General features: G+C 41.6%; 1 protein-coding gene across 1 annotated transcript in view; it reads right to left on the reverse strand.

Moving 5' to 3' along the window:
* The window catches only part of HSPBP1 (HSPA (Hsp70) binding protein 1), a 173559-nt gene that overhangs the window by 89488 nt on the left and 63200 nt on the right, over positions 1-20871 (reverse strand). Inside the window, exon 6 of the mRNA XM_069200762.1 lies at positions 11857-11953. Coding sequence (XP_069056863.1) covers positions 11857-11953 — 97 coding nt within the window. The remainder of the gene's footprint in view (positions 1-11856; positions 11954-20871) is intronic.

Genomic DNA, 20871 nt, shown 5'->3' on the forward strand with positions numbered 1-20871 from the left:
GCAGGAACCACCCTGAAGCTCTATAGGAAGATGCAAAGAATTCAGAACACTGCCGCCAGACACATCTTATCCCTCGATGCAGCCGGACCTCCGGACACCTAAAAGACCTCCACTGGCTTCTGATTAACAAGCGAATCACCTTCAAGCTCCTCACGCACGCCTACAAGGCTGTCCACAACATCGGACCTGCATACCCCGCCTCACCTTCCACATGCCTACCAGGCAACTCCGTTTTGCTCACCTGGCCCTGACCACCATCTCACAGATGCGCAACACTACAGCTGGAGGAAGATCCTTCTCCTACCTCACCGCAAAGACCTGGAACTCTCTTTCTCTTCATCTCAGGCAATCTCACGCTCTGCCTTAATTCAGGAAGGACCTCAAGACCTGGCTCTTCAAATGACCAACCATCCAGCAATTCAACTGAGCCACAGAACCCCCAACCCTATTCTTCATCGTCCCTAGTACCCTTGAGGGCCGAACGGGTGATTCTCCACGCTACACAAGAACCCATTGATTGCCTGAATGATTCTACAGCAGCTGCCCAAGTAGGGCAAACCTCTCTGTGAAACATCTTTGCTTAAATATCATACCTTGTTTATCGTTTCTTTCTTTGGCTTTGGGGATAAGCTAACAACTCTTTTCAGTGCTTATGTTCATCAATGGCGATCCCTCTAGAGAGAAGCAATAGCTTCTTACCTGTAATCCTAGCTCTCTGTGTGAAATCCCCACTGAAATAAGTAACCCACCCTCTTCCCTGATGAGAGAGAGAAACTTTGGTTAACTCTATCATGTTACTTTATGCGTCCAAAAGAAGGGGGTAAACTGACACCTACAAGGCATGATCACTGAAGGCTAGGTGCCCTTAAAGAAACAACGTTCTATTCTCATAGTTGCAATACTGCAGCATATACAGTTTCATTGCACTACCTTTCTCGGTCATTCACTTTAAAATAGAACAAAAAGGTTTTGTGAATAGCATTTTTAAAATGTACTTTTACTTTTGTAAAGTGACCTTTTTAAACATTACTATATATTTCTTCCAGTGTTTAAAATATTAACAAGCATTTGCAATGCAACAGGTCCCGCATTAGCTTGAGTTAGAGGTATTGGCATTGTAAATTCATAACTGGACTTTTCTTGCCACATAAATTGATCAACCCTGCCTCATAATTTTGTGTTTTCCTGCCATATAATTCCAGTGGCCCTGCATAAAAAGAAGCACTCCCAATTACCTTCTTTCTTTATCGGCAGCAAAAAATGAAAATGTTGCCATTTGGCATCCTAATTTAAATTTTGCCATGCTAATTCCAATAAAATACCACTTTCACCACCCCACCATCAAATATTACAAACAAAGCCCATAAAACATAACTTCTCCCAGCTGTAAAACAAAACTTCCAGCCATTAGAAAGCTTAAAAAGATAATGAGTGGTGGTAGGGGTTATTATTTTGGACTCCCCACCAACAGTGTGGGGACCCAGAGGTGATGTACAGAGGAAGAGCACATTGTGGTCAATGTTTTGAAGCTGGTCCCATTGTACTAGGACCAAAACATGTTTTGTAAAAGTAATGCCCCTCAAAGGACTATCGGACAAGTTTCCATGCTACAAATATTTTAGTATGTTGATATGACTGTAATGCTTAGAACAGCCCATAGAGGACACCACAATGAAATAGCATTTGTAAGAAACATTGTCATGTAACTATATAGCTAGCCCCTAGGGGGCATAACCACACAAAAAGAAAATGGCATTAAATAATGCAGTGTAACCATACATTTAGCTCTAAAGGGCATAGTGCATTATATATATATATTGTAGGGTAGCAGGCCTACAACAATAATATTATTAACAAGGCACTTAAAACACAAGCTATTCCCAGCTGTAAAACAAAAGTTCCAGCCATGATAGAGCTTAAACAGACACTGAATGGTGAAAGAGGTTATTATTTTGGGGTCCCCACTAACCTAATGTGGGGACCCACAGATGATGTAGACAGAAAGAGCACTTTGTCGTGAACGTTTTAGTGATGGTCCCATTGTCCTAGGACCACCACAGGCTGAGTTATGAGCAAAAATGTTTTGTAAAAGTAATGCCCTGCAAAACATTATGGATCAGGTTTTCCCAAGTGCAGTGAATATTGTAGTATCAGCTCTTCCGCTGTGCCAGGAGAGCCGCTTTCGCTTTGAGGATTTCTGTTTTACGTAAAGCATTCACCAATTTCAAGTGTTTTAAGGGGAGAGCCACAAGAAATGACTCTGATTAGGTAACTGTGAACAATACAACCAGTGCTCCAGTACTGCCAATCCAGTTCACTGTGTTGTGCCTGTTCGCGCTGTGAGTGCCCTGGCTGCCAAACAGTACGGAAGGGAGAGACAAAATAAATAGTTTGCCCACGCTGAAGTATATCGACAATCGTCCAATAATCCATGTAACAGGGGCAGTCTGCAAGGCATGACAAAAACAGCCTGAAGGCGGGATAAACGTACAGAATTTACCAATGACATCAAGTGATTTTTGAAAGGCAAGCCCACGAACGAGTGAAAGTAATGGACGTGACATGGGCGTGGTTAAAAGCCCACAATACTTACAACAGGTCAAAGCGCTTGTGCGCTCGACCCTAAAAATGACAATATAGCCTGACTGTCTTTTTTTTTATAATGGAGTCAGTCAGTGTTGTGTTTGAATGTGGTGCCTGAATGTGGTGGTTGATGTAGCTCTAGTGTGTTGAAGGCTAGGATTCCTTTTCCTGCTGATGTGGTTAGTTGTCAATGGTTGTATTGCTGGGCTGCTCTAGCGTTTGTTTCCACAATTTTTCACTATTCATTTACTGGAAGCTGGTATCGTTATGTTCAGAAGACATACCATTTTTTCTGGTGCATTGTTAAGCAGGCACAGTACTAGATGAAGAATAATTGCTTTCTTCAGCATGGTAACAGGTCATGTTGTTTTAGCCAGTTAGCGTCACGGGGTCTGGTGGTGCATATTGGAATGCTAGACTGAACGTTTGTGTATGGTGCATTGTGTTGTCTTTGTATGTATGTGTGTTTTGATTGTTAAAGGTGAATAACGTGTGAGAGTTAGTTTCACTGTGTAGTTTAGGAAACTGTACAGGAGGGTAGATTTTATGACAGGTTTTGTTTTGCAGTCTGGTTTGATTTGAGGTAGCATTAGGTTAAACTATCCGTTTGTGTTTTGCTTTGTGCACTGAATGTGTAAACTTAAGGATGACAAGAAAATGCTTGGTCGAAGAAAATCAGTGGATTCCGTGCCTTGGATGTAGCGTGGCTGCATCTCCTGCTTGAGTGTGCAGACATGATGTGGTAGGGCCTCATGTACGAGAAGGTTGCAAGAGTTGTAAGCCTTGGACTGATGTGCAATGTTAGTCAACAACCTAATTGTTGTTTTGCTTCTTTGTTTGGCATGGAGTGGGGACAGCCTCATGTCTTAACCTGTCACAAAGTTTCTGTGACTGCTATTTGCTGTGTTTGTGTGCTAGCGTAGGTATTTAAGAGTTTTATAGGTTGCTGGTGAGTGAATGTGTAAGCTAGACATGTTAGAGATTAGATGATTGTGAATGACGGTTCATGTACTTTATTGCAAGGAGAAGGGCTGCTCTTTGTTTTGGTGTTTGTATGAAAGGGAGGTGTGTAGTATCCCATGTGTTCCTATTCTCTGTATGTCTGAGCCGGTGTCCTGAAAGCTTAGAGTGAATAATATAACAGGACGTAGATGTGTAGTCTGCAATGCAAGTTAGGGCAACTGAAGGGAGAATGTAGCCCTGACGTAAGCTACCTGCTGCTGCAGTAACCTAATGACCTAACTTGACAAAAAAGAAATAACCTACTACCTGAATGGCTCTGGACACTTGTAAGAAGATCTTTCCCTCCAACTACAAGAGGTTTACCAGACAACTGTACAATTTGCAACACATGGATGTGCAGGCCAGAACCCAAAAGGGAATAGATTGGCTGTGGCCAAAACGTGACAAACAGATCCCGAAAGAGTAGAATCTGATTGACGCATCCCAATACCAATAGACTCACGATACCAGAATCGAATGAAGGTGTCGACAACAGAAGCGATGACTCACAAAACGGATGGGACCCAGCCCAAGGTACACAGCTCAGCATAGATGACAACATACATGTCGCTGAAACAGCTGTGAGCAAACCAACAGCTCAACTAATCTTCTATAGACCCAGCCTCCTTCCTGAAATATATTAAACAGACTCTTTGGGGACATTTGCAAAAGACCAGACTGATATCTGCATACAATTTATAGTTGGAGACTCTTAACACATACTGAACAGGGCACTGGATTTCAGCAGTTATTAGAAAAGGATATTAATTTCTGGTAGTGGTAGGTAGCGGAGGAAGATTTGAAGGGGAGAGACATTCTTGCTTCTTTCTCAACTAACCTAGCCAACTTCAGGTTGGAATTACAACAGATGATTCATGGCTGCAAATATTCGGGTGGGGAATTGGGCACAGTTCTCATAGAAACACACATCTGAAACAGTACCAATACATAGATAAGGAACATGCAGACTAAAATCTCAATTTACCTCTCCTATATAGCGATCCATTAGTATACTACAATGTATCTTATGGAACATAAACAGATTCCTCAATAGGATAAAGAGTTGCAATATTAAGCACAGCCAAATACTAGGTAGCAGACATACTCCTGTTACAGGAGATATAGCTAATGAGAGATCACTGCCAATACCTTAACAGATACAGATTTACCCAGTCAGCTCATGCCAGGTTTTGGAAGAGGATCACAAGGGGTGCAATACCATTACACAAACTCCTGCCTTTGGTGATAACACATAAATTGAAAGATACAGGAGGAAAAAAAAAGTCATAGTAACTGGTACTATATATGATTAACCAATCACACTACGCTCAAGCCATGTGCCACTACATATATCCCAGGAAATCCTAGCTAAATTGGTGCAGTCCAGCTAGAAACACTACCAGGACTCACAAAAATAGAGAAAGATTTCAGTCGGTGGATGGACTATGTTTGCACCTGACCCGCCCCCATTGGTGACCCTCCCCAACAGCAGCCCACTCGCAGGAGATCTATGGGTTTGAAGGATGTGTGCACCAACACCATCATGGAGGGTTATTATGCATTCTTCTCTTGGATACATAGATCCTTTTCTAGGATTGACTATTTCCTGATGACGATTTCCAACACGGATAGGGTTAGGTATAGATCATTAAATGCCAGAGGCCTCCCTCAGCATGCGCCCCTAGAACTACAGATATATGGTAAACTACTGAATGCCCCTTATCAATGACGGATGATTCCTAGGTGGCTCAAGAATTTGTAGTCTCACTACCAGACCATGCAGTACTTTGAAATCAATAATGGCACAGTAGACTCACCTACAAAGCGGTAATAAGAGGAAGAGCCATTAGGTTCACACACACAACAACAAAGGAAAACATTTGTTACTTAAACTAGAGGAAGATGTCAACCAGGCAGTGAAGAAACCGATGCTTCAGAAGAAAACCTACACAGACTGAAATAATGGAAATTCCACCTTGAACACACAAGACATGGCACGGCATATAAGACACGGCTAGCTGCCCAGAGAGACTATACAATCAAGGGAATAAAAGGGGCAAACTGGCCCAATGACACAGAGATAAAGGCACAGACCACTTCAATGACCGGGAATGGAAATGGATATGGGCACTACCGAGACCACACACTCACTTATCGGTTCCAAGAATCCCTAACATCTGTTTCTATGTCCAGCCTTTCCGACAGAGATAAGGTACAGCTTGACGCGCAAATAAGCAAAGGGGAAATGTCTGAAGCCGTGGGCCATCTCTCGACTGACAAAGCTCCGGGATCTAGTGGCCTTCCAGCGGAATCTGTCAAATGCCTACCTACACCATTGTCACTGGCACTCCTTGATGTGTTTGAGCAGGCTAGAGAACAGGTATACCTCCCACATGAACTTGGAGAGGCACACATAGAGTATCCCCAATCCTGATTGCCCTTCTGATAACTCAAGCTCATACTGGGCAATATCCTTAATTGATACAGAGGCCAAAACCTAGGCTAAGATAATGATGCAGAGACTGGCCTCAGTAATAACTATTCTGGTTCAACCAGATAAAAGCAGGTAGGCACATAGTGCAACCAGACACAATCTCTGGTGCACATCCAATGCAACAGCTATGAGCCACTGGCTGGAGGAACTGGCACTCCTATTATTCATGGACCTAGAAAAAGACTTAATAGTATTTCATGGACTATCTTGTTGAGCTACTGAAACATGTAGGTCTCAGCCCACATTTTTAGCATAAACCCAGCCCTTGTACAAGGTACTAGGACCTTAGGTCAGGGTGGAAAACTCACTCTCAGATTTGATTAGACTGGAAGGAGGGACGAGAGAGGGATGACCTCTGTCCACTCTACTGGTAGTCATTGCTACTAAGGTCCTGCCCAGCGAGATTTCACAATTTGAGCTAGTGATTGGCTTTAGATATTCAGGGGTCCTGGAGGACAAGATATTGCTTTATGCCTATCATCTCATATATTTAACTAACTCAACGCTCTCAGGTCCAGCAGTGATACAACTACTAGACTAAGTCACTACTAAGGATTTAAGGCGCATCTGACAAAAATGTTATGGATGGTGTCACAAGTGGGGCATCATGGCCCTTGAGTGGAAGAAAGGGAGATGTGAGTCACTACCTACTCTATCAAGTATGTCGGTATCCACTTGGTGGGTGCAGAGAAGACAGTCTGTATTAAAACCATAATTCACCTACTAGACAATTTCCATAGAGATGCAAAGATTTGGATGGTTTTACCCTTTTCGATGATGGAGAGAATGGGCAATGGAAAAGAAAGCCCAGTCGCACTTCCTATAAGAAGACATGCTCCCATTGGAGGTCCCACCGCAACAAAAGTGGTTTGTGACTTATGGAAAACCACAAACAGGTATACAGGCTAAGGAGACAGACCTACAGAATAGACTCCATTGTGGGTGAGAACCGTCTTCTCAGAAGTATCGACCCTAAAGGGGTTCAATGGGTGGGACCGTCTTGCAATATCTACATTGGATGATGTGAACAGAGATGGTCTAGCATATATTAAGCAGATATTAAAGAGGAATGTGGCTTACTACATATTCAGTTCTAAAGTTACCTCCAAATACGACATGCTCTAGCAATTTTTATAACACAACTCGAGGAAATCCAGGGTATACACCCTTGGAAGAAAAACAAACGATGCCGCCACCTCATCCATATATAAGACCCTACTAACCTCAGTAAACTTAAGGAGACATGGCCCCATAGATAATGAAGAATGGGCGTTGCCACTCATGGCCCCATGTAAGGCAGCAGTCACAAACAAGCTTCGCCTAATAAGATTTAAACATTTACAACTTTAGTGCTTTCAAAGGGGAGTGGGACCTGAATGTCTACAGAGTTGCAATTCGTCAGGAGACTTTCTACACAGCATTGACTTGCCCAAATCTAGAGCTCTTCAGGTCACTGCAGTCCATCTAGATATCTATATAAAAAGGGGAACCTGGTGCAGCATCACAGAACAATGTGTGTGCAATACGATGACATACTTATATGTATCCTTTGAAGTAAAATGTTTAAGAACGTTTCAGAACCATAACCAAGAAATACATTTATTTAAAAGAAACTTGATGAACACCACCATTGTTAATAAATAACTGCCTGGACTTGTGAAGAGACTTGGTTTTATCAAGATAAAATTGCAGTACCCTTCTAACATCTATGAAGTGAAGACAGGGGTGTGGAATCCCAAGACGTATTGTTTGGGTCAAGGACAACACGTTTTCATGTTTATTTTGTTCTTGGGACTAGCAGTCCCAGCCCCTGCAGCATAAACCTTTTGTCTGCCAGTTTATATGGAAGGACACTGGTCTGCAGTTGAGGTAATGTTTGTGTCCATATTTTAATGCTGTTCGAACCTGTATTTATGGGTCATTAATGTAAAGGCTTTATCATTAGGGTGAATGCTCTAAATAAACGTTAAGGTCTCACTGCTCTGACAGTGATTCCAGATAAAAAAGAAAAATGCGTACACGTTTGAAACGTTTAACAATATGAGGCTAAGTATAATGCTCCCAGAATGCTCTCTGATTAGATAAAAACATTTGCAGAAGCTTGTAAGCAAGATGGATGATTCTTTGCTTTCAAAATGAAATGATCAGGACAAAATACAGGTAGGAAAAAAAGGTTTCAAAATGAAATGATCAGGACAAAATGCAAGTGGGGAAAAAAGGTTTTGCTAAATTACTGTGACATTTTAGGTACTATTTCTTTGATACGTGTTAGTATTTTCAAAACTTTTTTCTTAATGGAAAATCAGGGTAGCCATTTTCAACAAGATTATGGAAAACATGAAAATAAACAAGCACTGGCAAAACAAACAATCCGACGTTGGTGGTCAGTCTTTAGGTTTTGTCAATGCGTGTCTTGTTTTGAAATGGCTTTTATAACACTTTGTTGTGGGAGTTGCCAGGCCGTCGCCATTGTAACAAACACTGGCAAAAAGCAAAATAAAATGATGGTCTCAAAAAGCACACATCTTTACAGTAGTTCCTGGCACTGAACAAAACTACTTTGTGTGCCACTATGCTCCTTGTGAAAGAGCAGAATGCTATCAGTCACAGTAAAGCAAGCCGATAGACGGATAGAGAGAAACAGAATTTTAATAAAAACAAATTATCTTGGTTAATGCCAGACCTAATTAGGGGCCCAATTCTTAAAGAAAGTCACTAAAGTGCGCCCATGGTGTATGTCTTTGCATTAGTGACTTTCATGAATTCACAAGAATTTACATAAGACCAGGAAATCGTACTCCTGGAAAATATGTATGAACTATATTTTAACATAAGGAAATACGCATGTGCAGATTTGCTCATGTGAAAATCTATTGTGTGTTTACAAGTTTACTGTCCCTCCAACCACTTTTTTCCCAACTCTGGAAAAATGTCTACTTTTGCCCTTGTAAGGAGTACATTCTCAGTATGGGAAAAGATTAGAGAAGAGCTAGTAAAAATCCTTATAAGCCCTACTATAAGATTAATCCTGGCATATTCAGAGAGGCCATTATCAGAACTCTTACATAATGAGATTACTGCCATAATTTGTCACTGCGGTACACTGCACCAAAGGGACCAGTAGATTTTTTGAGATTTATGAAGCAACCTGTCCCATAGACAAGTAGGTATTTTGTTAAATTCCACGCCCCTGCAAAGGTAATGCATTGCTGGAAAATATGGAGTGGGAAAATGGAACAGGTAATTTAACTGCCTGGTAAATGACAAATTCTGAGACAACTTTGGGTAGAAAAGAAGGGTGTGTCCTGAGCACAACCCTATTTCATTGAAAAAACACATGTGTAGTTCAACGGCTGAAAAAGCTTGGGTCTCACAAACCCTTCAGGCAGATGCAAAAATGTTGTTTTTAATTAAAGATGTCACAAGGAAGCCTAATGCATATGCTCAAATGGAATGTCCAGTTTTTTAGACCAGACTAGCCCGAAGTTCAAAGGAAAAGACAGTGTTCCGACTAAAGTAAACACTTTCTTTATGCCTTGTAAAATCCCTTGATAACAGGAACTTTCAAGAAAGACTCCCTGTTGGGACTTTTTCTGAAGCTGGTATAGCAGCAAGAGGCACCTTAAAAGAGGACTGTAGTTTTGACCATGCCATATATAAGAAGTATGAGATAACGACATCCTTTGCTTAGTGATTATGTTAAATTCATTATTCTGGAACAAAAGCGGAACTTTTTCCACTTAAAGGAAAAACAAGATCTTGCAGAAGGCAATTTGATAATGTTCTTATATTTAAATGACAATACTGTCCAATATAAGGAGCCATGCTGCCACATTCAGTGACGTCAATCATGAACATCAGTGATGGTGATGTCTGTGTGATCTTTAACCTTATTCTAACCTCCTCTGTCTAGATCTCTCTCTCTCTCTCAAAGTCTTATAAAATGCTGGCTCATTTTTCAGCAGACGAAGCATTGCTGGAGGGCTTTTCTGGCCTTTCCTTCTTTCATTGCTCCTCCCTCACTCTCAGATCTTCCAACTTGCCTCTCAGCCAGGTGCCTTCTCGATCTTTCAGGGTTCTCTTCAACACGTTTTTGTAAAATTAACATTACTTCACTGAATAGGAGGATGGCAGACACATCACACACACATCTTGTGTGGATCAGATCACAAGCTGGAAATTGTCTGTCCTAACCATCATAACAGAAGATCCTGTAGCCTTAAAGTGACAGGTTGTTGTTGTCACATCCTTATTCAATGTAAGCCTACCAGGTAGGCGCTTTTCCATCAATGTTAAGACAGATACTCAGCATTTTGCACTGTTCATGATGTAATGGTGTCTTGAGACAGGTTTTTTGTGGACTTAGGGAGTCTAAAATTGGGAAACTTTATTGCCACTGACAGGCTCATGAAAGGTAAGGCACATTATGTGTCTATATTGAAATTTGCATCCTATCTGTGAAAACTGGACAAATATGTGGATTATAAGCATCCAGAGCAATACACCCAACAGACAATTATTCTAACATTTACGACTATCAATGAAGATCTTACAATGGCAAATGTTCAATCATCCCAATTTACAGAACAGGTCAAGTATGGAAAAATCTAGGACTGGATTTGGTCTAGTTGTGTCCCTCCTCTGCCATAAAAAGTAAATATGATTTTTTTTTCCAAAAGAGTTTCTATCAATATAAATTATACTAAGAAAAAGAAAGAATTAGTTATTTTGTTAACAATACTAATGCACAATCAGAAGCACCCCACATACAAGATGGAGCCCAGCTGTAATACAAGCAGTTATTCACCAACTGAAGTGAAAATACACAAACATGATCTTTATGGCACAGATTGTCAAAGTGTACACAAAATGTTGTATCTGTCTAAAGCAACAAAGGGTGACTCCGCTAATGCAGGATTGAGGGCCAGGGACTCTCACTGGTAAAGGGAAAAAGACTGTGTGTGACAACCAAAACTCTAGTTGCATTGGCAAAAGCTTTATAGGGATAACTCTGAAGGTAGAAAAACAAAAGCACCACATCTTCTTGAAAACATGGTAGCTGCTCACCTCTAAGGTGCCCTCTGGGGTGTATGTTACAATAAAATGTACACTGGCATCAGTGTGCATTTATTGTGCTGAGAAGTTTGATACCAAACTTCCCAGTTTTCAGTGTAGCCATTATGGTGCTGTGGAGTTCGTGCATGACAGACTCCCAGACCATATACTCTTATGGCTACCCTGCACTTACAATGTCTAAGGTTTTGCTTAGACACTATAGGGGCACAGTGCTCATGCACTGGTGCCCTCACCTTTGGTATAGTGCACCCTGCCTTAGGGCTGTAAGGCCTGCTAGAGGGGTGACTTATCTATACTGCATAGGCAGTGTGAGGTTGGCATGGCACCCTGAGGGGAGTGCCATGTCGACTTACTCATTTTGTCCCCACCAGCACACACAAGCTGGCAAGCAGTGTGTCTGTGCTGAGTGAGGGGTCCCCAGGGTGGCATAAGATATGCTGCAGCCCTTAGAGACCTTCCCTGGCATCAGGGCCCTTGGTACCAGGGGTACCAGTTACAAGGGACTTACCTGGATGCCAGGGTGTGCCAATTGTGGAAACAAAAGTACAGGTTAGGGAAAGAACACTGGTGCTGGGGCCTGGTTAGCAGGCCTCAGCACACTTTCAAATCAAAACTTAGCATCAGCAAAGGCAAAAAGTCAGGGGGTAACCATGCCAAGGAGGCATTTCCTTACAATCATGGTTAGTGTAGCAACTGCTTACCTGCAAAGGGCACCCAGTACATGTTCATGAAAGGGCCCATGATCAGTGCGGAGAAGAGCCACCAGTTGCTGGACCATGCCCATGGAGCAGAGGGCCTCTAAAAGAGCAAAGACAAGTATAGGTTATGTATACCTTACAACTGTAATCAGACAAAAACAACCTGAATACCTGGATGTACACTTCTATCGGATAAACTTTTCTCATAACTGCCCAACATGATCTAAAGCTATTTGAGGCTGAAATGATACACACTTTACACATTTACAAAATTATTAAATAATAAAGAGTGGGATCCAGGCATGCTGTAAGTCACATTTCCCTAAACACATTGGTCTTCAGTGAAACATCAACAGGTTCAGACAAGGAGATTAAGATATGGAAGACATGCGGACAAAACATTTACATTCCGACAAAAGTTGGCAGTACTATGATGAGAATGAGCGAGAGGAACCCTATATCGTTCAGGATTATTGGAGGCTGAAACCAAACATTAGTCAAGTTACAGAATTCAGAAAACAATAGGCTGGTTGCTGATTCACACTTTTTCCCGTTAATGAGATTTGACTTAAAAAAGGATATCATACCACAACTCAACGTCGGTTCACATCATCACAATGGGTAAACTAGAAATATGACTTCAAGCCATAAGAAAGGTGCAAAAGTATTCATCTCTTATTTATCCCTAAGAAACATTCAAAACAAAGGTGATAACAGGCTGCAAGGAGCCCTCATATCACAATGACTATTCCAAGTGATTCCAAAGGATTCGGCAGTTAATTAACCAACTTCCTGCGGGAGTATGTTGTCTAATTCTTGCTGCCATAGGTGAAGGACTATTTCCCACCAAATCAATAGGACTGCTGCAGTTGTGGAGGCCTAGTAGCAAGTGAGTGGACAGGGAAGCTTGTGTTATATATCTGGCTGTCCAGCATTTCAACCTCTGTGGTTAGAACCTCAAAACATGGCATCTGTTTGTTCATACATAGCTTGACATCAATCAATCCAATTACTGGGTCAAAGCATACATTACCAAAAACAGAACATCAGTTCATCTAAATTCTACATCCAAGACAGTTTTCAGTCCAGTGATTTCTTGGTTTGCTCCCTACAACGCACTGTTTTCACGAAGCCCTGCTGATGATGCATAATACATGCTATGTTAAAAATTTCACTGTTTACTTATAGGGCACAGAAAATAAATATTTTACTCTTTAGTTTTTAGACCAAAAAGTATATCACATCAAATTGGGAACGTATAAGGGATTGTAGCCCAAAATTACCTTTTCATAAAAGGAAAGAGTAAATTCACCATTTTACTGTCAACAATCAACTAACAATATTTTTCTACACTGCAATAAGCTATTTATAAGAGAAAGAGCAGTAGGTGGGAAACATCAGAATGAAACTTAGCATGTGGAGCTTCTATTATGAAATGCCTTTGAAACTTATCAACAGTGGAAAATCTCTGATCACATGGGGGATCCTGGGGCATTTAAATATATACAATATACATTTTTCATTTTGTTCGGTACCATTTAATTATATGCAATTTTCTTTTTTCATGTGTGAAAGTAATTTTGTAATGCTATACTTTTCCCTAAGGTGTGTCACATCAATTGCCTTAGAATTACGTTGGAGCTCTCAATGCTAAGTGTGCTTGTAAAAAGTCCTGGAAAGGGGAAGAAAATAATTGGACTCTCATACCAAGGATCATAGTATATGCCCAGTAGTCCATGTTTATTGACTAACGTCTTCAATTTTGTGTGCCTTTGTCAGCTACATATAAGACTGGTGATAATCATTCTGCTCCCTCTGAGAGGCCTCTGCGGGTGTCATCACCAGACAAAACAGCCTATTGCAGTTACTCTGCTGCACAGATAAAGCCCCCAACAACCACCACCGCAAAATTAGCAATATTTCCCAAACTCTTTCTCGTCTTAAAGCATAATAAAAGACTATGAAGTATGTAATTCAGATAATGGCTATGAACTTCATTTTTGGAGCTTGCTACCTGATTTTACATTATGGCAGTGAGAACCCCTTCCTACGCGCCAGCACAGAACATTCAATTGTTCATAGAAAGGGAAATGAAAGATGGTTTATAAAGTGCAAAGGAATCTATGCCAGCTACTTCATAGTCAGAAAAGTCAGAGAAAACAATACTGTACCATTCTAAACTTAAAAACCATGGGCAAATGATTGAAGTAAAATGCTTCTTGGTGATGGTGCAGCATCACTTCCATATGTAACTTGCAACACACAGATTTTCTCACTAAAGTAACTAAAATATTCACCACAGTCTATATTTTTCTAGTTCCTGATTGAGACCCACTCTCAATAACATGCTAAAACAACCAATCTCATACTTTGAACCTGTATTGGAAACAAGAGTGTATCTTTTGAAGGACTTCCAAAAGTCTCTTATTCAACAGTCAGATATATTTTAAATCCCAAGCAGAGTCTTTTCATGACATTCATAAGTAGATGTTTACAAGAAAGGGGGCCTGGAGTGACATTTTAACACCAACCGATTCAGGTATCACCGGGCCACTCACCTCATATACCTGCTGTCGCTGAAACAGAACACCACTCATGCTTTGTAGAATAGTTCCTGGCTGGAGGCCCACAGGCAAACAAGCTCACTTCATCCAACTTGCAAAAGACACCAGTTATGATGGTGACATAAGTGTGTCCACTGGGAAAGGGCAGGATTTATGAGCTTTCTCTTGCCTACCACGCCCTTAATGTGGAAACCAGACTTTGGAATAGGAACCACAGGGATGCTGTTTAGCAACAGCAGCAAGCCTGACGCGGCCAAGGAGGTAATCTCTTCAAGGGGACCATTAAATTGTTCAAACCCTTCAAGGTGGACTACAGATACAAATACACATAGATCAGATGCTGTTGATGAGTAGAGCATATGAAAGGCATTGATGATCACTCCGACAGAATAAAAAAAAAAAAAAAAACAACAACAAAAAAACAAAGAAATGCTGCAGACGACACCCACCTAAGCTCTAGAATCTACATGGTGATTAAACAGATTAGGACTCCCCCTATGGGGAAATCATATGTGGGAGAAATAACTAGGGATGAATTCATACAACAGCCATGGTGCCATGTGCAAAGTTACAAAGGGTACAGGGGCAGGAGACAGAGACTAAAATCCTACACCTCTGGCATTGGACCCTGCAATGCTTACATATACCCTTGCAGGCCTTGAAAAATCATAAAAATGTTACTAGATCTGCAGGTCGGGTAGCTTGAATAATCTACTCGACCTAACTGTAATGTACTTGGACCCAAAAACGGGTCGCAAATTGTGTGATCCTAGACAAATATTGTATTTTACAGTCAACTTTTTCTTCATTCTCACATATGAGTGCACCTTCAAATATGCGAGTTCAGCATTTCTTTTGTTTGATTAAATACACTAAAAGTTTGCTCCATGTATAATAAATCTAGCACACATATACGGTACACATGATCCATGCATGACTTGCCTCTTAGTTTACTAATAGCTTTGCCATCAGGGTAGGAGTGTTTTTCAGTTTATGTGTAAACACTCACTTGTAAAAAAATATATATATTTTAAAGCATGATGTAGTAGTGCACTGCCATTTACATATAGTAAATTTCCAAGAAATTTCCAAAAACCTTCCCACTTCACTGATAAAACTATAAAATGTATTAACAATAATCTGTGAAAATTGGGTTTCAGAAAACATTTATCATTTGCACATCACCAAGTAAAGTGTTCTGACTTTTTTTCATCCTCTTAAAATATTTTTTTCATTACACAGATGTACACAAAATAGTCTTTCACAACAACTGAAATATATTTTGAAATATCTGTAAAGTTGACTTAGTTATTATGTAAATGGTGTGTGTTAGGAAAAAGCGGATACCAAAAGCCTTTCACTTCACATAGGTCAGACAGTTCATCTTACTAAATCCTGGAACTCTGCAGTCACAAGGAAAAGTATTTCAATTGCAAGAAGACAAACTGACATCTGAACTCTGTCTCTTAACACAGAGCAAATGTTACAAGAATAAGATTTAAAAGCATCTTAATTGCTAATTCAGGTTCAGACTAAACAGAACACCTGTTATTTGTCCACTGGTCAGAAGGGTTGAGTAGAATCTAAAAATAGCTCGACCTCATAAAATAAAAAAAACTCGCCAATGCGATCTGAGCCCTGCCTTGAGACAATAGGTCAGAACGAGGCTGGTGTGTGTAGATAGATGGGATCTATAATTCGTATCCTCTGGGACTACTGAAGGAGGGACACCCTCAGGATAACAGAATGGGGCACCAACATATGGGCTCTTGATAATACAGTCACTACGGAGGTAGGATGGGAAATGTGCAAGGGGTGAACCCAGCTAGTAAATTAACTGGTGCTCACTCATGGCCAAGCAGATGATCTTCGCTAAAGGTGAAACAACTGCTTTTCACCACATAGGACTGGTATGGCAAAGCTGTGGCATAAATTAAGTCTAACAAAAAAACTTACACTGTACAGGGACGAAGAGGTGATTCAGTTCATTACTGGACACTTTTGCCATAGATTTAAGCTTTAAGAGCTTTGCAAACATCATACTATTTGTGACCCGGGAGCAGAGGGAGCATGACATGGGGTGTCAACGTTTAGAGGGAGTACGTAGTTTGAAAATCTGGATGGTTCATGGCGTCTGTGGTTATTTGGTTTGTATTTTGTATCAACTAAACTAATACAAAATTCATTGAAACACAATGTTTCTCAAATGAATGCTCTCTTTTCAACTTTTAGAACCCCCTAAATCAACAGATTCTTAAATATATGATGAACAGTCTAAGGTCACAAGTACTGCCATCAGAATAAAAGATTAATTCAATAATTATGGATTTGGAAGCTTAAATGTTTGGGAAGGCTTGGAGAAGTCAAGATGGGCCATAACTTTTAGAACAAAACACACATTGTCTAAATATCTTACAGACACTATGCCTAATTCTGAAAAATAAAATGCATGAAAAAAAAATAGGATTACATTTGCAGCACAGACAGCAGAACATATTAGTGGTACCACTGAAAAAATGTTTTTGAAAGACTAGACCACAATGAAACAGTTTCCTTCTTGGCATTTTCTGTGAGAGCTTTGCCGTCTTTACCCTGGAAACATGAAAGGAAAGTTAGCGTTATTAAACCTAGAAAATTGGTCTTTAGCTCCAGATATTTATGGTGTAAGCCTCAGTTCTGGAGAGCCCTGATAAAGGTATAATAACCCAGTCAGCAATGAGCCACCCATTCAGAGTGAATTCAGAGTGATAGGAGTTGGAAACTCAAACATGAAGGGGAGAGGACCTTCAAGAAGTAGTTGTCTGATGCCCTGCAGCAAAGAGAATAAAATAGGTGACTGTGAATGACAACTGGTTTGGACAGAGTACAGGTAGTACAATTTAGAAATAAGTGATGCTGATGTATGTTTATCTGAAGTCAAGTGAACCACATGAATGCACAAGAGCCAGACCCAAGAGCCTGAAGTCATTGTGTGGAAATTATAGGATGGTTGGACAAATGTTCTACTTTCTTAATCAATGATGTTATTCTCTTATAATATAATGTTTCTGTAATGAATACAGATGAGACTTCTGGTCGAATGACAAAAGTAGAATGTTTAAAGTGCAGCAAAGAAGTTAGGTTTCGTAATCAAGCAGCAAGTGACTATCTTGACTAGCCAATGATCTGGATACAACACCTGAAAAAGATGGATTGCTACGACTTAGGTAACCTTTATAAACACTCAGGGAAGCGATTATAAGCTGAAAGGTAAACAAAATGGTTACTTACCAGCAGGAGTAGTTTTGAAGCTTAAAGAGTTTTCTGGATTCACATGATGTGCCTTATTCCTCCAGCTAGTGGTTGGGTTGGGAATTGTCGGTTTTCCCCTGTGGACATTGATCACCATTTGGTCGTATGTCCTTCCCTGTGTGACATCAGACTGCACCCCAAAACTTCCTGTGTGTAGTCAACATTTTCAGATACTTTTTTCTTTCCTTTCTTGGTGTACTACTTTTTTCTTCCCTTCCCCACCTGGTTGAATCATCTCTCATTTCTGGGGAGGTGGGTGGGTTGCATGTGAATCCAGAAAACTCTTCAAGCTGCACAACTACTCATACTGTTAATTAACCATTTCGTTTTGCAGCATGAATCCTTTTCTGGATTCCCATGCTGTGCATTAGATTATATAGCGGTCCCTTCCCTTAGGTTGGGTGGGATGAAATGAGGAGGTGTTAGCAAACAGGTGTTGTGGTACTATATGTCCCACCTGTGCTTCCTTATTCATCTGAATGTCCATACAGTAATGGTTCATAAAGGTGTGTGGTGATGCCCATGTCGCTGCTGCGCAGATTCTGTCCACGGGTACCTTTGCTAAGAATGTCAGTGTTGCTCCCTTTTTCATAGCTGAGTAGGCTCTGCGGTGTGAAGGCAGTGCCCTGAGTAGCAGGTCTGTATTGTTTCTACTATCCATCTTGAGATTGTTCCTTTGGTTACCACAGAACCCCTGGCTGTCTTGGCGAAGGATACAAACAACCTTTACAAAACGGTTTTGTTTCTTGCAGATAGTATATTAAAGCCCTCCTCATATCCAACGTGTGTAGGGCTCTTTCCATCTGTGTCTTAGGTTCTTTGAATAAAGTTTGTAGCTGTATGCTTTGGGTGACATGAAAGTAGGTCACCATTTTGGGCAGAAACTGGTGGTTGGTTCTAAGAACCACCTTATCTTTGTGTATTTGTAGGTATGGTTCCTGTACTGTTCGGCTTGAAGCTCACTCACTCTGCTGAGTGATGTGAATGCAATCAGAAATGTTGTCCTGAGTGAAAGTGATCTCAGATCCGTTTTATGCACAGATTTAAACGGGTCTGTCATTAACTGTGTTAACACGGTGTTTAAGTTCCCAAAATGGTGCTAGAACTGATCTTGGTGGTGCAACTCGTTTAGAACGCTACAAGAACATCTTCACCACTGGCGATGAGAAGAAGCTTGTTAGAAATGGGGTCTCTAGTTGGCAGTAGTTTGCACCCATCAGGGTAAGGGGGTCACAGAGCTAAGATAACCCCTACTCACTCCCCCTTTGAAGCTTGGCTCAAGCAGTTATGCTTAACTCAGAGGCAATGTGTAAAGTATTTGAACACACACACAGTAACAGTGAAAACACCACGAATGTACTCCACACCAGTTTAGATAAATAGCCAGTATTTATCTGAGTAAAACAAGACCAAAACGACAAACATCAAAGATACAGAAGTAAAGATACACATTTTCAAAGGTTAAATTTTAGTGTACTGCTTAAAAACACAATAGCTCCCACTGGGGCTATCACAACATCTTAACGGAGTTGTTTCCAACAGCCCAATGCCACTCGCAAGGGAGTGAAAGCTGGTCACGGAGTCGCATGAACCCCAGGTACAGTACCTTGGGAAACAATGAGGAGACAAAGATTTTGAATAGAGTTGGGGAGGTGATGCATCGTTGGAGCCGGTGGGGCGTCAGTTCCTTACTGTTACTGGGGAGGTGAGGCATCGGTTCCTTACTGCTAGGGAGTGGAGGTGAGGTGTTTCCTTATGGTTGCAGGGGAGGTGATGTGGTGTTGGTGGCGAGGCGTCAGTTCCTTATGATCCGGCAGGGGTCGATTAATCCAGCAGGTCAAGACTTCGTTGTGTCGCGATCAGACCATGGGGCTATAGGTGCTGCAGCGGAATTCAGTGTCCCGTACATCGGGAAACTGGTATTCAGGGCTCACACTCTGGTAGGATTTCGCAGACGCTGCAGCGGTGTCTGGCCTGTGTTGCAGGACGTTGTACTCAATGGGGACCACGGCTCCGGTGCAGTGCAGAGCCTGACAGCGGCGCTGGTTTTGAAGCTGCACTGTGTGGCGTTGGTTCCTTACTGCTACCAAAGAGGTGAGGCATTGGCTCCTTACTGCGAGTCAGGAGAGGTAGGGCAACTGTTCCTTACAGTTGCAGGGGAGGTGATGGGACGTTGGTGGCAAGACATTGGTTCCTTACAATCCGGCGGAGTCGATGAATCCAGCAGGTCAAGACACAAGGTGTCGACCTCACAGTGTCACGATCACACTGTTGGGCCACAGGTGCTATGGCGGAGTTGGATTTGGGAATCACGGAAGTCAGGGACACGGCACTCAGGACTTGCGCTGTGGCAGGATTTCAGAGGCCCTGCAGAGTTGGTCACGGTCATTGCACTCAGCGGGGACCACGGCTCTGGTGCAGTCAGCAGTGCCTGTTCCGAAGTCGCTCTAGAGTCAATGTACTTGGTTTATTCTTTGCTGCAACAGAACTCACTCTCAAGAGGCCAGGAACTGGATTTGGCAACACTTGGCAAGTCCGGACTCTCAGCAAGAGAGCCAAGGTGCTGGCAGATGAAGCCTTTGATGTCTCTGAGACTTCTTAACCGGAGGCAAGCTCAGTCCAAGCCCTTGAAGAACCTTTGGAAGGTGGATGTAGAAAGCAAAGACCAGTCTTTTCACTCACAGGACAGAAGCAGCAGGCCAGCACAGCAAAGAAACAGGCAGATTGGCAGTCCCTCCTACAGCATCCAGCTCTTCTTCCTGGCAAAATGTTCCCAGTCCAGAAGGATTCTACATTTGTGAGGTCAGAGGTCCAGTATGTATACCCATTTCTGCCTTTGAAGTAGGCAAACTTCAAAGAGAAGTCTTTGTAGTGCACAAGACCATGCCTTTCCCAGACTTAGCCCAAGGCACACTCCAGGGGGTTGGAGACTGCTTTGTGTAAGGACAGGCACAGCCTTATTCAGGTACAAGTGTTCGGTCCTCCCATCACTTTAGCTCAGGAAGACCCATCAGGATATGCAGGGAACACCTCTGCTCCTTTTGTGTGGCTATATAGAGTGAATTCACAAACAGCCAAAACGCCATTCTGACCCAGATGTGTATTCCCAGCCAGGCAGAGGCACATAATGGTTAAGAAAGAAAATGCCCACTTCCTAAAAGTG

The sequence above is a fragment of the Pleurodeles waltl genome, chromosome 7, assembly GCF_031143425.1.
Source record: "Pleurodeles waltl isolate 20211129_DDA chromosome 7, aPleWal1.hap1.20221129, whole genome shotgun sequence".
NCBI classification, from domain to species: Eukaryota; Metazoa; Chordata; class Amphibia; order Caudata; family Salamandridae; genus Pleurodeles; species Pleurodeles waltl.